At 32.6% G+C, this 15,207-nt stretch overlaps 1 protein-coding gene across 3 annotated transcripts in view; it reads right to left on the reverse strand.

Moving 5' to 3' along the window:
* LOC136028074 (uncharacterized) overlaps window positions 1-15,207 on the reverse strand; it is a 295,077-nt gene that overhangs the window by 246,458 nt on the left and 33,412 nt on the right. For all 3 annotated transcript variants that reach the window (XM_065705682.1, XM_065705681.1, XM_065705683.1), the window contains exons 8-10: window positions 9,568-9,788; window positions 2,173-2,275; window positions 305-435 (exon numbers count right to left, since the gene is read on the reverse strand). In XM_065705682.1, coding sequence (XP_065561754.1) covers window positions 305-435; window positions 2,173-2,275; window positions 9,568-9,788 — 455 coding nt within the window. The remainder of the gene's footprint in view (window positions 1-304; window positions 436-2,172; window positions 2,276-9,567; window positions 9,789-15,207) is intronic.

Consider the following 15,207-nt stretch of genomic DNA (forward strand, 5'->3'; position numbering starts at 1 on the left):
CTTGTTATTATGACACAGTTTCAGAAGGGAAATTTGCAACAGAAGAGAGTTTATTTTCTACACTGTATGGAGAGAATAGAGAAAGGTTGCATTTTAGTTTGTCAGAAAAACGAACTAATGTTTTTAGAGTGCAGAAATTTAAGTGTATTTTTTGTTTACAATTTTATACCGCCATTGTCACTTAACGACTAGTGAAAATTAGAGACGTAAGATAAAACTTGATTTTGGACCTTTTTCAAACCAAATTTGATTATTATTCGTTACAAAGATTAATTTGAGTTTTAAAAAAATTATTTCATGTTACCTTATAGGTCCGAATGTAGGTCTGTGCATTTGATAGTTTCGGCAGAATAATAGAAGCGATAATCTTTTTCTTCATATCTTCAGCCAAAAACATTGCCAAAGTAAGAGCCTTACAGTCACCATTTCCAGATACTAAAAAAATAAATCAAAAGTAATCAACGCATTGATAATTCTGCAAGAACTTTTCTTTGAGGGTCTAGCGATTTTTCAACACAAAAATATCATGCATATTGAACAATGAATTACTAATGCTCTGCTATATCTACTACAGGGAATCTGAAAATCCTAGACGTTTAATTTTCAGGAGTCATCACGCAGTATTAGGAGGTGTCCGAAGAACAAGGATGCAAATTCTCAAGACTTATTTTATGTTCGCAATGTTTACGTATTTATTTCGGTCGATAAATAAGCGTTCCTATAATAATAATAATTAAATAAAATAAGCAAATTGTAAATTCTGCATAGGCTAAGTAACCACTTAGATGACTGATAACTGACACTAACTGAGTTAACTCAGATAGACACTAACTGAGGCAGACAAATGAAACGTGCAGGAACCAACTCTCTTCACTTGAGGAACAAATCATCTCTGATCAGTTCAATCAAACCGAACACAGATAAAAAGAATTTGTATCCCTCTATTTATTGTACTGCAATATATAGTGTTGTGTGCAACGAAAATAAGCTACTATTCAATAAAACTGATCAATTTAAGATAATGAGGGGGACATATTTTATCTTTACTTTTTTCGACAGTACGTATTTACATAAACATCCGATTTTAGCTTCAAAAAATATCTATAGCTATGTCTGATTAAGAAATTCTTTAAATGATTTTTACTTTGGTATTTTTTTTTAATGTCATATTTGGTTTGCATCTTTGCTCAAGTTCCTAGATTCTATATCAAAGCCTGCGGATCTAAGTTGTACAGAGATCACAAAAAGGGGCTGCATATATGGAAGTTTGTTCCTATTTCATACTTTTGAATGCAATTCGAATTATTCGAATTACTCGAATTACTAATGTAATTCGAAGATCAGGGCTTCTTCAACTATTTTCATTCACGACCACATTTATGATTCCAAGTTTCCTGGTGAGCCCATATAAATATAAAGCAAAAATAAATAAATATTTTTTGTTATGATTTATTTATTAGGCAATAATATACATATACATATGAAAATATTCAGTTTTATAATTTGTTTAGAAACAAACAAAAACCTAAAATTTAAAACTGCACAAAAAGTTGTAAAATTGTATTCACTATAATTAAGAAAAATTATATCCCCTATTTTTCATCAAAATTGAATTTTTTTGTGGCAAAAAACAAAACAAAAGGGAATTCTGACCGTCTTATCTTCCTCAAATACATTCGAACTTGGTCGTTGAGTGACAAGTATTAATTTAAAGTTAAAAGGGAAAAATTTTAATTTATGGATGTGCCTCTTTTTTGTATAACAAATTAAATATTTTTGGAATGTTTTAGACTGCTTGGACAAATGTTTGGACAAAAGTCATCTTCAAAATTTTTTATTGATGAACAACTGAAATTTAATATATGCTAAAGCTGAGAAAGTAAACTAACATAAATATGTTTTATTGAATAGCAGAAGATCATTTAACGCTATATCAGCAATTGTGGGAATTCAGTTCTAGTTCTGATTCGAAATTCAGTCAAAGGACATTTTCTAAATTGAAGTTTTAAGTTTGAGTTGCTCGAAAGGTCAGCAAATTCCTCTTGAGCTTCAAGTGTCAGGTGATCAATCTTATTTAAGCTAATCCAAAACGACCATCAAGATTTTTATCAAGATTTTTATCTTGATAAAAAGATTTTTTATCAAGATTTTTCGAAAATGTCTTATACTAACCAATCTTCACCAAGGCTCCAACGGCTTCGAGAATAACGAAAAGGTCTGAAGGGAATTCCGGATGTCTATGTTTTAACATTAAGTTGCCAGCGACTGAACCGGTCTAGAAAATAAGGATACGAATCAAAATTGATAAAGAAAATAACACCAGCCTTAGGGCAACGAATGTTCAGTTGGGATCGTTTTTATTTGTCATTTTACACAGAAAACTGCAATCTCCATATGCTACTTTATGTGCCATTTTTTACATAAATAACCACGATAAACAGGTCCAAAACAAGATAACCTAGCCATTTTAAGAAATTATTTCTTGAAGAAATACTTGGCTTTCTTCCTAGACATGAATAGAGGAAAGTAAAAAGTCTATTCCTTGTTTTGAAAAAGTAAATATTTTTATTCTGCTGCATGACTGGGGGCTTACAAGAAAACATATTCACAAGAAAGCCAAAAATTATATTCGACAAGTTTGATTGCTGTTTCTTTTTATGAATATATATACACACAAATATGTATATATATAAATATATCATGAAAAGAGAAATCACCAATGCAACAGCACAAACACAAAAAAAAGAAAAAAAAGAGAGAGAGACAGAAGGAGAAAAGGAAGACTGTTTTCCTAAATTAGTGATTAATATAGACCAGCACTTGAATGAGGCATTAACCCTACTCATCCATACAATCACATAGGTCAAACAGCATAGCCACACACAATCAACCATAGAGAATAATCCATGGACAGGCAGTCATGTCGTCAATAAGTATAAGTCGTCATTTACCAAACAATAGAAAAAATAATATAGACAAATAATTCAGAGGCAACACCCAACATAAGGGCTCATCAGGAGAATACACTGGCCTATATAGGGTTTCGCCACTCTAAATTCTCTACCCAGCACAGTGTTGTGGCTACCACAGAATATCCATGGCATCCCCGCGTCAGGTATCACCCCCAAAATACATGCCTATGAAAGAAAAAAAAAACAGCAAATGTAAAACAACCAAGTAAAACCAAAACAAGCTTATCCTGTTAATATATCCCTCCCTTTAGCAACAATAGGTAAACTAAATATTATAAATTTTACCAAATCACAAATATTAACACATTGCAAAAAACCTGAATGAACTAAACAATTATGGAATTCATCTTTACCATGTGGCTAATTTTTAAGAAAATCCGCTCAATTAGAAACACAATTCAAAATAAATGGCGCTGCGACAACATTTCTCGAACCTCCGAAATTAGTTGAAAATTTCTTTAAGTATTTCTAGATAATTCTTTTGATATTTATTTAAAAGTTCGTTATAATGAAAACTAAATTTTTTAAATTGCCAAGTTAATTTATTTGCAGAAAAACCTCTTGATATCAATTTTTGGCTTAAGATTTTACATCTATTTTTAAAATCAATATAATTACTACAAATCCTTGCATAACGAAGTAACTGTGAGAAAAACGCTGAATATGTGATATTTGAGTGTATATTACTTTCAGGGAATGGGAAACTAATCACTTCAAAATCAAAATCATCCGTTTTATTATACATTTTAAAACTTAATTTATTATTATCACAAATATTAATATTTAAATCTAAGAAATGATCTTCATGACCAGCGCCATGACTAGGCTCAAGAATAAGCTCTGATGGATATATATTTTTAGAAATATCAATGAAATCCTTACAATTTAAGACCAAAATATCATCTAAATATCTTTTATTATTTGACAAAGCATGTTTTAAATTAATTGGATTATTCTTATCCATCATATATTTATATTCTAGGTGACTTAAAAACAAGTCAGCTATAAATGGGCTAGCATTGTCCCCCCATGGGAATTCCCACAATTTGCTTGTACAAATCACCCCCAAATCTTATATAAGTATTGTATAAAACAAATTCCAATAACTCAAAAATCATATCCAAGCTGTAGCATCTCAAGTTAACTGTAGTATTAAAGCAATTTGTCCATATAGCTTTTTTATTATAAACGTCTATTTTTAAGAACCTTTTACTAGATAAGAGGAGAGATTTCTTGATAACAGTTTTTAAATTATCAAACACTACATTAAGTGATAAATTAGTATACATTGTCGCAAAATCGAAAGACTCAATTCTTTTAGCTGAAACCATTGTTAAAGAATCTATCACCTGCAGTGAATTATTAACACTCCAATATGGATTAAAATTCGAAAACTTTTTAATACCAGAACAATAGGTTTTAAGTTTATTTACAATTTCCTTTAAAATTAAAGAAAGGTCAGTAGCAGCAATGCGGGTTGGACATTTAGCTGCTCCAGCAATAAACCGTGGTTTAGGGGGATTCTTATGAAATTTTACAGTCCAATATAGGAAAGGGAACTTTTTATCATTGTCATTTATTTTAATATTAAAATTTTTAAAAAGCATTTCTTCAGTCTTTTCAATTAAATTCTCATCCTCTATATTTACCTTTTCGTAAACATTAGTTGTGCATAACTCCCTTTTTAAGATATCACAATACAGCTTCTGACAAATTATGGCAAAATTATTATTAGCTTTATCCACTGGCACAATTACAAGTTCATTCTTTAGATTAGCAATTGCTTGTTTAATCTTCGCATTATAAAATAATGATTTAGTGTTACTATTTTTTAAGTTAGAATATATTTTATTTCTTATTCTACTAATAATTAAATTCTTCCAACTTTGAAAACTCTCTTTATTTTTATTCTCTTTCTTACACCACTTATCAATAAATAAATCAAAATCATTTTCCAAGCCATCAAGGACACTCGATGGTTTCAGATGATGAGAAACACGGAAATTAGCCCCTTTATTCATTATAATTTGAAGATCATCTTGCTTTATTATTGACAAGTCCCCTGTTATAACATGTTTGTAAGTAGGATTTACAAATGGGCCAAGTTGCTTACAATTACAAACCGGTTTCCAATTTATATCACTATCTAGTCTTTTTAGTATTAAATTATAATTAAAAATAATTTGCCCAATAGTTTTCGAAAATTTATAAGTTAAAACTGGACTATAATTATAATTCAAATTACTAGGAAGGGCCTGTTTCACATGCCGCTGATTTAAAATTTCTGGTAAATTAATATCTTCAATCTGCTTACAAGTAAAATTAATAGGTAAATATAATCTGTTATCCTTATTACTAATCTTATCGAACTTTTTCTTTTTTGAAATAAATTTCGTTTTAGTTAGAATGCAAATTGTATAACATATTACTTTAAAATTATAATCAAGAGCTGTATTATTCTTAACGATCCAGAAAAGTTTGATTAAATTCCTCTTGGATAAATTATTTAGACATTTTATTATAGAAATCATACCCATAGATTCAAGTAGCTGGCATAGATCTATAGAAAGCATATGTACATCTAATTCATTTTTTCTATTATTTTTCCTATGTCCTCTCGATCGTTTTTTACGTTTAGTAGGACAAGTAAAAGAAGGATGGTCCATAAAACCATCAATACATTTAACAACAGCATGAGACATGTCACCATATTTTGCTACACGATCATTTAGCCCAAAAGGATAAGCTGTACCAAGAGTATGGATCCAGAACACCTCCTGTTTACGTAGTCTATTATTCTTCTCTTCTTTATTTAAATTTTCTAACTCTAAATTTTCTAAAATTGTGACAGTTATATCTGATATGGAACATTTACCATTATTACAATGTTGAACTAGATAATTATTAGTTTTTTCATTATTAACTGTTGTCTTATGTCCAGAAAATCTTTTATATATATTATTAGTTGTTTCCCCCACATATTGTAGGCAGCATTTATTACATTCTAATAGGTAAATTACAGTGGTTGTTCTACAATTAACATTACCACGTAACTTGCATGCAAAATTTTTATTATACAATGTACTCTTAACAGAAGTCCGTGGGACAAAATGATCTTGGCAAAGAAAACAACGACTTTTCCACTTTGTTTTATAGAATAGAATATATTTATTCACTACAATAGCCAGAGCTAGCATTAGCATGTAAAAATAATTTATACCTTAATAAACACTCACAGGAAAATTTAAACAAACATTATATTAATCAAACACATATTAATCAAACATTAAATATTAGTCGCGTCAATATTATTAAAATGACGGGTAAAATATGGGTCAAATAATTTGCAATATCTCTCAGTACTATAGGCTGAGCAAGTCAGTAACTGTGGACAATTATTTTTTATTTGTCGTAGCCCAGTTGAGAGCCCAGTTGGGGGGCTCTCAAGGTTGGGTAGTAGACGACAATGAGTTGGGGAATTCAAACAATTTAGTCCAAATCTATATGTAAAGCCATGTCTACGACTATCAAGTTAGTCCGAATTGAGTTGTTTCAGTGCATCCTCGTAAGTTGAGTAGTTTTGTCCAAATATAATTTTTTACAGCTCTTTTTTGTATCGTCTCAAGTCTATCTCAATACCGAAAACACACTCGGCATTTTTTACCAATCGAATTTTTTAACACCGCCGCCGTACCAGTAGAGGCGAATAGGATGGTATTACGAAATGCACATTGAGAGGTAAAATAAACGATCAGTTTTCTTAGCGCCACCGGTAGCAATGCAGCCACCCACTGCCACTGTATTCATCGTTTTTTTTTAACAATCTATCAGATCTGTGAGTATATCATAAAAAAACTAAACGGAAAGTCATTAATTACTTTTCCTGGGAGGGGAGACTATAATAGTAAAAAGAGGACAGATAATTTGATTAGGAAATGTCCCGAAATTCATGGAAGCTTTAAGAATCAGGGGGCTTATTTATCATGAATAAAAAAATGAGAGTTAATTTAATGTATGTGTTTTAAACTAACTACTCTCACGCTAAACAAATGTCTCCTTAATGGTTTTCAGAATAACTTCTTGTTTAACTCTCCCCCCCCCAATGCCTGAAAATATATTTAATTCACACGAATATAGGGGAGGGGGTAGCTAAAAAATTTATTTATCAATCTGTAGGAGGGGGGAATTGCAATTTTTTCGATTATTTTTAATGAAAATACAAAAAGACTTTGTTCAACAAACAAATACTTAAAAATTAGTCCCAAACTGCATAACAGGCAACAGCTTAAAAAATTCAACGGCCGGCTCTCCGTACACGGAAGGTAGCAAACTGCTTCCAATGTGCTTCAAACACCTTCTGCTTCCTGAGGTAAATGCCTTGTATCCATTTAAATTAAAAATGGAATTAATTGCAAAGAAAGTTAAAAACTGTCAAATATGACCTACCTTTTACACCATAGCTGCAATATAAGGATTTTTCTCACTAAAAAATCCGATCGGTAAGAAATGCCAAGTGTGTTTTAGGCCTTAAGATTAGTGGTCTTGTGGGTTTTAAATTCTATTAAGTAACTCAAAAAACTTCTTCTGCAAGCTAGATCTGAAGAGTTAAAGAGAAAACTGGGGTAAGTCAGTCGGGCGTTACAGGTACTCCTGCAAGACAGGGCATTACCGTTGGGAGAAACGAAGAATAAACCACAATTTCTTTTCAATTTATTCACTTGAGCCTAGTTTTTACCTCCTCTTGAACCATGGTTAAATTAATTTCGGTAAAAACCGCATAGGGCTTTCAAGATGATTTAAAACTATGAACATTATCACGATTTGAAATAAACAAAAAAGATATCAAGGTATTATCAGTTATTATCAGATTGTCTTCGATGATCGTGTTTTCATCTGCAAAGTGCTTACTTCTCTTTGAAACAAAACTTCATTGAAAACTACCTTAATCCTTGAAAATTGTAACAGACTCTAAGCGTTCAAACCTGGCAAGTGATAATTATTTTGTTAAAGCATCAATCTCGGTCCGTGAAATTTTTAAATTTTAAGAATGAAATTTGTAAGATAAAGAATGCAAATGCGAAGATGAAAGTGCAAGTCAGCAGTTTTCTGAAATATTCCCAGCTTTGTCATGATCATCTACCTCACTTTAATAAAAACATATCATACAGATGGCCAGGGTTGCAATATAAAACTTGGAGTGGAGGATATAAACCTTGTTGATGTAAATGAGAAACCTAAAGCTACAAGATGACTTTTCGAAAGGATATCTGGAGAGGAAATTAAAACTTAAATGACAACTTAACTTAGTTTTATAAGGACAGTTAACCCCTATGACATCTAACGACATCTAATTCTGACATCTTACGACATCTAATTTTCTTTGTTAAAGCTTCAATTGACTCAACGCATTAGTTCTGCAGACAACGTTTCAGAATATCTTCATAGGCTTCTGAATCACTTCAGAAAACACTGAGAGAACTGAGATGAATCATTATGAAGATGACATTTTTGAAGAGATACTATTCTTGCCTTCTTGAGGACTAATGGAAATACTTCCTTTAGCAATGAGAGGTTTATCAAATGTTCCATGGGTTGTGACACAGATATACTGCTTTCAACACTATCGTAAACATGATCGAATCGGGACGCAGTTGTACCTATCCAATTTTTCACAATCATTGAAATGTCGAGACAAGTTTTGAGAATAACTGGCAGAGCAACGTTTCAGGATAACTACGAAGATTAGAGATAGTCGAGATATCGATTTATAGGTAATTGATTAGCCAATTTATAGGCCAATTTACTTCTTACGTTATTTGTATTTCAAATAAAAGGATATGACGTAGTCTGTGCACTTTCCCCAACAAAAACAAAAGAGATTCTGATTTTTTTCTTTTTGGACGAGAGATTGAATTTTTGTTCCGTGTTTTCAAGGTGTTACTCGCTTCTGGGAAGTTCTGAGTGAAGGACACTTGGTAGAATTGCAGCTTAAGCAAGGTAACCATGTTACAGTTGCTTCATGCGAAAAAAAAGAAAAAAAAGGTAGGTCCGTGTATATACTTGATTCTCGACTAGATCCCCTTGGGGTTTACGAGCCAAAAATATTTTGCCAACGCCACTAAATTGAAAAAAAAACGTCATTTATTAATGTTTTTCAGGATTTTAGGCTATGACAAATATAAAAGTTGGAAGAAATGGATCGAAAATTGAAAAATCAAATTTAAAACATACCCCTCCACCTCTTTGGCATGGGTGCCTTGAGACATCCCTGTGCTTTGTCGAATTAACTATGGTTCTTATGTGTGCAGAATAGGCGTTTAGTGTGCTTTTGAATGTATTTTATTTCATTTTATAGTTAAATATTTTCCATGCACTATATCTATTCAATTTAATATTAAAATTGGCAAAGTTATAGTAAACGCGTAACTTGCCATAACAAAACTGTCGATTAGCCGCCATGGCTCAGTACCCAGAGCAATACTGGCTTCATAATTAGCAGAAAAACAGGGTTTCAAATCCCAATAGTGGCAATTTTTTCATAAAAGTTTATTATTCATTAGGAGCAAAAAAAGAGCAGATTGAAAAAAAAACTTACATTTCTAACCGCTAGATTCGCTACCTTTTGTAAATGGTCAGCTAAAGCAGAGGAATAGGCAAATCCATCTAAATCAGAAGCATCTTTCAAAACTTTTATGAATGTTGACAAAGGTACAGAGCCACCGATGATCATTTCGTTTTTGATTTCAATTTTGTGCAAATCCGGTATGCTGTTTAAAGATATTATTGTAGAAACATTTTGACCCTCGGGGTAGACACCTTAAATGAAAACCAAATTATTATCTAAAAATAAAAGAGAAAACGCAAAGTATTCACTATATACAAAGAGAAACACAAGCTTATATACATATATATATATATATATATACTAGCTGTTGGGGTGGCGCTTCGCGCCACCCCAACACCTAGTTGGTGGGGGCGCTTCGCGCCCCCCCCCCAAGCCCCCCCGCGCGCGTAAGTCGTTACGCGCCATATTAGTTACGCGCCATTGTAGTTGTGTCCCTATGTCCCACCTGTGAATATAGATATATATATATATATATATATATATATATATATATATATATATATATATATATATATGTTTTTAACTACGTAAAACTTGCAAATATACAACATTCTTTGCTGTCCCATTGTCTGTGCATATAAATAGATTGTCAGGTTTACCGACTCTTGAACATGCAACATATAATGGTCCATGGGAAAACAATCCGTATTCAGATCTATACCTCATGATTCTAATGATTGCCCTTGAGCTTTGTTGATGGTGATTGCTAATCGACCATTCCCTGAGTCGCCATCGTCATTTATATATCCCCCTGTGCACCCCGGCGTCCCCTTTGTAGTTATGTCCCTGTGTCCCGGTCGTCATTTATATTCCCTGTGTCCCGGTCGTCATTTGTGTCCCGGTGTTCCAGTCTGTGATTTCTCTTTGAGTGTCCCGGGCGTCATTTATATTCCTTGTGTCCCGGTGTCCCGGTCGTCATTTATATCCCCCTGTGCCCCCCGGTGTCCCCATTGTAGTTGTGTCCCTGTGTCCCGGTCGTCATTTATATTCCCTGTGTCCCGGTCGTCATTTGTATCCCGGTGTCCCGGTCTGTATATACATTCGTTTTTTAGTTTTGTTTTTCTCCTTTATTTTTTTCCTTTTTTCTTTTTTTTCTTTTTCAGTTTATTTAGATTTTTAGATTTTTTAGTTTTTTTATTAGTTTTTAGTTTTTTTGTAGTTTTTACCATTTTTTTAGTTTTTTTAGTTTTTTTTTTTACTTATGTCCTGGTCGTCATTTATACTCCCTGTGTCCCGGTCGTCATTTGTGTCTCGGTGCTTTGTTGATTGCTAATTTATATTATATTTATATTTATATTTTTTATATTTATTAATATTTTTTTAGTTTTCTTTTTCTCTTATTTTTCAGTTTTTTCCTTTTTTTTAGTTTTTTCTTTTTTAGTTTTTAGTTTTTTTTTTGTTTTTTACCTTTTTTTAGTTTTTTTAGTTTTTTTAGTTTTTTAGCTTTTTTAGTTTTTTTATTAGTTTTTAGTTTTTTTTTAGTTTTTGCCTTTTTTTAGTTTTTTCAGTTTTTTTTAGTTTTTAGTTTTTTACCTTTTTTTAGTTTTTTTTAGTTTTTTAGCTTTTTTAGTTTTTTTTTCTTTTTAGTTTTTTTTTGTAGTTTTTACCTTTTTTAGTTTTTTTTCTTCTTTTGTATTAGTGTGAAATAATTCAGACGTCATAGTCGGACAAACACGACGTCACTCGACAGACAGACATAACCCACAAACAACTTATTTTTATATATATTTATTCATATTTTTTTAGTTTTCTTTTTCTCTTTTATTTTTCAGTTTTTTCCTTTTTTTTAGTTTTTTTCTTTTTTAGTTTTTAGTTTTTTTTAGTTTTTTACCTTTTTTTATTTTTTTTTAGTTTTTTTAGTTTTTTAGCTTTTTTAGTTTTTTTTTAGTTTTTATTTTTTTTGTAGTTTTTGCCTTTTTTTATTTTTTTCAGTTTTTTTTTAGTTATTAGATTTTTACCTTTTTTTAGTTTTTTTTAGTTTTTTAGCTTTTTTAGTTTTTTTTTCTTTTTAGTTTTTTTTGTAGTTTTTACCTTTTTTAGTTTTTTTTCTTCTTTTGTATTAGTGTGAAATGATTCAGACGTCATATGCGGACAAACATGACGTCACCTGATCCATCCACAGATCCACACACAGACAACTTATTTTTATATATATAGATATATATATATATATATATATATATATATATATATATATATATATATATATATATATATATATATATATATATATATATATATATATACTGAAAGAAAGAAAAATGGAAGAAAGAATGCAAAAGAAACTTGTATAATCTCAAAGTAGATGCAATGATTTGTATAGGAGGTGCAAATTCACCGTTCAACAATGTGTAATTGGGAAGCAGTTGGCATCTTGCACAGAGAAGAGCTATTGGAAGACCTAGAACATATTATTCATTCAAAGACGTATATATTTTCTGCTTCTCCTCTATACGAGAGAAATTTCTTATTTTGGCACAATTTCAATAATTAAAAGGGGAATTGCCGATACTTTGATTGGCCGCCACATCGTGCGCTTAGCTCTAAAGCAAAAGATACACCCTAAATGTTTCAAAATATACTGTAACTAAAATGATTAGAGACATGGATCTTTTCAATTCATTGAAATAAAAGAATAAACATATCAAGTCTAGAAATAAAGCTAAAACTAAATTTCATGATTCTACACAAAAAAGTCTGTCCTATATAAATGACTGCTTATAATGGGTCATTTCAAATTCTTGTGAAAGACAGATGTTTGGTATGCTTTTCACTTTTAATACAATAGTCAAGATTTTCTTTTTTCACTCTGAACCCTACAGAGACCACAGCCAACAATTGCAGAGCGCTGTTGGACCAGCATCACTAATAATCTAGAACTAAAAGATAACGCAAACACATGATACACCACTGCAGAAGGGTTTTACATCTAAAGTCAAGGAACGGTAGATGTATAGCAGATACGGTAGAAGCGCAAAAACTAGTTTTTGACATAACTGTCGACTGGTACTTCTTACTTACTTTCCTTTCAGCTGGAACCAGACGATGATTTATCCTGCTCACTAATAATAGATTTCAGAGTCATCAGCGACGCAAGAGCGCTGCCTAAGTAAAGAGTAATGTGGGCCAACCTAGGTAGGACCGACCCCCTGTGGTACTCCAAACGACACTTGATAAGATGAAGAAAACACATCATCAATCATCACTTTAATAGACCTCCCGCATAAATAACTGTCAAACGACTTCAGATACACTCCTTTAATACCCAAGCATTCTAATTTCTGCAATAATATTCTAAAATCTACGGTGTCAAACGCTTTCTTAAAATCAAAAAATACTGTTAGGGGATCTCACCTTTTTCAAAACAATTATTTACAAAATCAACAAGATGAATGGCAGCGTGACTAGTTGAATGATCTTTTCTAAACCCGAATTGGGTGTCACTGAGTAGGCCATGTTTCGTGAGATGGTCATATAGACGACGATGAATAGCTTTTTTGAGAATTTTTGAAAATAGAGGCAGCATCGAAATTGGTCTCCAATTACCGCCATCTGACCTGCACCCCTTTCATAAAGTGGAATAAATTTAGCTTGCTTCAGCGTTTCTGTAAAGGTCCCTGTTTTCAAAGACAGGTTGATAATATGTAGGATACATGGTAGTATATATGTCATCACAGCTTTAAAAGTTTTAAGAATCACGCCATCTACCCCAGCAGAATTCGATTTTATGTTTTTCACTCTCTTAATCACTTCATCATTTGTACACTTTTCAAGTTGGAACTCAACATTGTCGCCACGAGAGTCCTTGAATTCCTGACTGAGAACATTTTCCCTGTCACTTCTTGTACTTCCTTGAACAGACAATCCAATTTGAGAATAAAACTGACCAAAATGATTTGCAACTATATTTTTATCACTCACAGAACTTCTGTTTATGTCAATGCAAGGCGACTGGCTATTTTTCTTATTTCCCATGAACTCATTGATAACTTGCCATGCAGCTCTTGTATCTCCCTTATTATCAGAAAACTCTTCCTCAAAGTACTTCTTCCTTGCTCGCCTTCTCATACTATTCACCTTATTTCTCACTCCCTTGAATTCTATAAAATATGCGTCATCCTGACTATTAAGATATTGCTCATATAACAAGTTTCTATTGTTTATTATGTCTATTATTTCCTCCGTAATCTATGGCTTGCAGGGATCGTCCTTCTTTTGCTTTACAAGTTGCAATGGACATGTTTTCTCATAAATCTCATAAATGTCTGATAGAAATTTTGAGATGGTCATTTGTTGCGAAAAAAAACTTCAAAAAGTGCTCATTTGATTGGAAATTGAAAGGACTAGTGCTCTTTTTAATAGTCGAAAGTGATTGGAGGGCAACTATTTCCCCTCCTACGTCCACCATTTCCTTGAACACATCCAATCAATTTTTTAAATAGCCATTTTGTTCAACGTAGGTGAAAGGTCCGGAAAATATGCCTTTGAGGATAACACCCCCCCCCCCCCTATAGCCGTCAGGTCAAGGGTTGTAAGTTATGCCCTGGGGGTATATAAGTTATATATAGAAGGATGATCGTATAACCTTTAGAGGGGGACATTGGACTGGTAATCAGAAGTTCTAGTGCTCTTTTTTAAGATTCAGAGTGATTGGAGGGTGGATATCCCCCCAATCTCGTATTTTCCTGAAATGCATCGGATTTTAATTTTGAGATGAGCATTTTTTGTCGTAGGAACTTCGAAAACAGCTTATTCAATTGTAAATTGAACGGCCATTGCCATTTTTAATTGTCAAAAGGGATTGGAGTGGAAGTAACCCCTCTCTCACGCCTACCATTTTTCCAAGCACATCTAATAAAAATTTTCAGATAGCCATTTTGTTCAACGTAATTGAAAGATCCGGAAATTATGTCTCTGAGGATGGCACCCCACCACAGCCCTCACAGCAAGATTTTCAAGTTATGCCCTGGAGGCATATAAAGTATATATAGAAAGGGTCATCTTATAAATTTCGGAGGGGGCTCATTGGATTCATAATCAGAAGTTCAGGTGCCCTTTTTAAGACTCAGAGTGATCGAATGGTGGATACCTCCCCCACACCTTGTATTTTTCCCAAAATGCATCTGATAGAAATTTTGAGATGGCCATTTCCTGTCGTAGAAACTCCTAAAACAGCTCATTCAATTATAAACTGAAAGTGCCAGTGCCCTTTTTAATAGTCAAAATCTATTGGAGGGCAACTAAACCCCCTCTCTCGCTCACCATTTCCCTAGACACATCCAACCAAAATTTTGAGATAACCATTTTGTTCAGCGTAATTGAAAGGACCGGAAATACTGTCTTTGAGGATGACAACCACCCCTACCAACAGCCCTCAGGGCAAGGTAAGTTACGCCCTGGGGGCCTATAAGGTATATATAGAAAGGGTGATCGTACAAACTTTGGAGGAGGCTCGTTGGATTGGTAATCAGAAGTTCTATCGACCCTTTTAAGATTCGGAATGATCGAAGGATGGATAACCTGCACCACCCCTAACCTCGTATTTGCATGTAATGCATCTGATAGAAATTTGGGATGGCTATTTGCTGTCGTAAAAACTTCAAAAATGCC

Source organism: Artemia franciscana, chromosome 6, assembly GCF_032884065.1.
Source record: "Artemia franciscana chromosome 6, ASM3288406v1, whole genome shotgun sequence".
NCBI lineage: Eukaryota > Metazoa > Arthropoda > Branchiopoda > Anostraca > Artemiidae > Artemia > Artemia franciscana.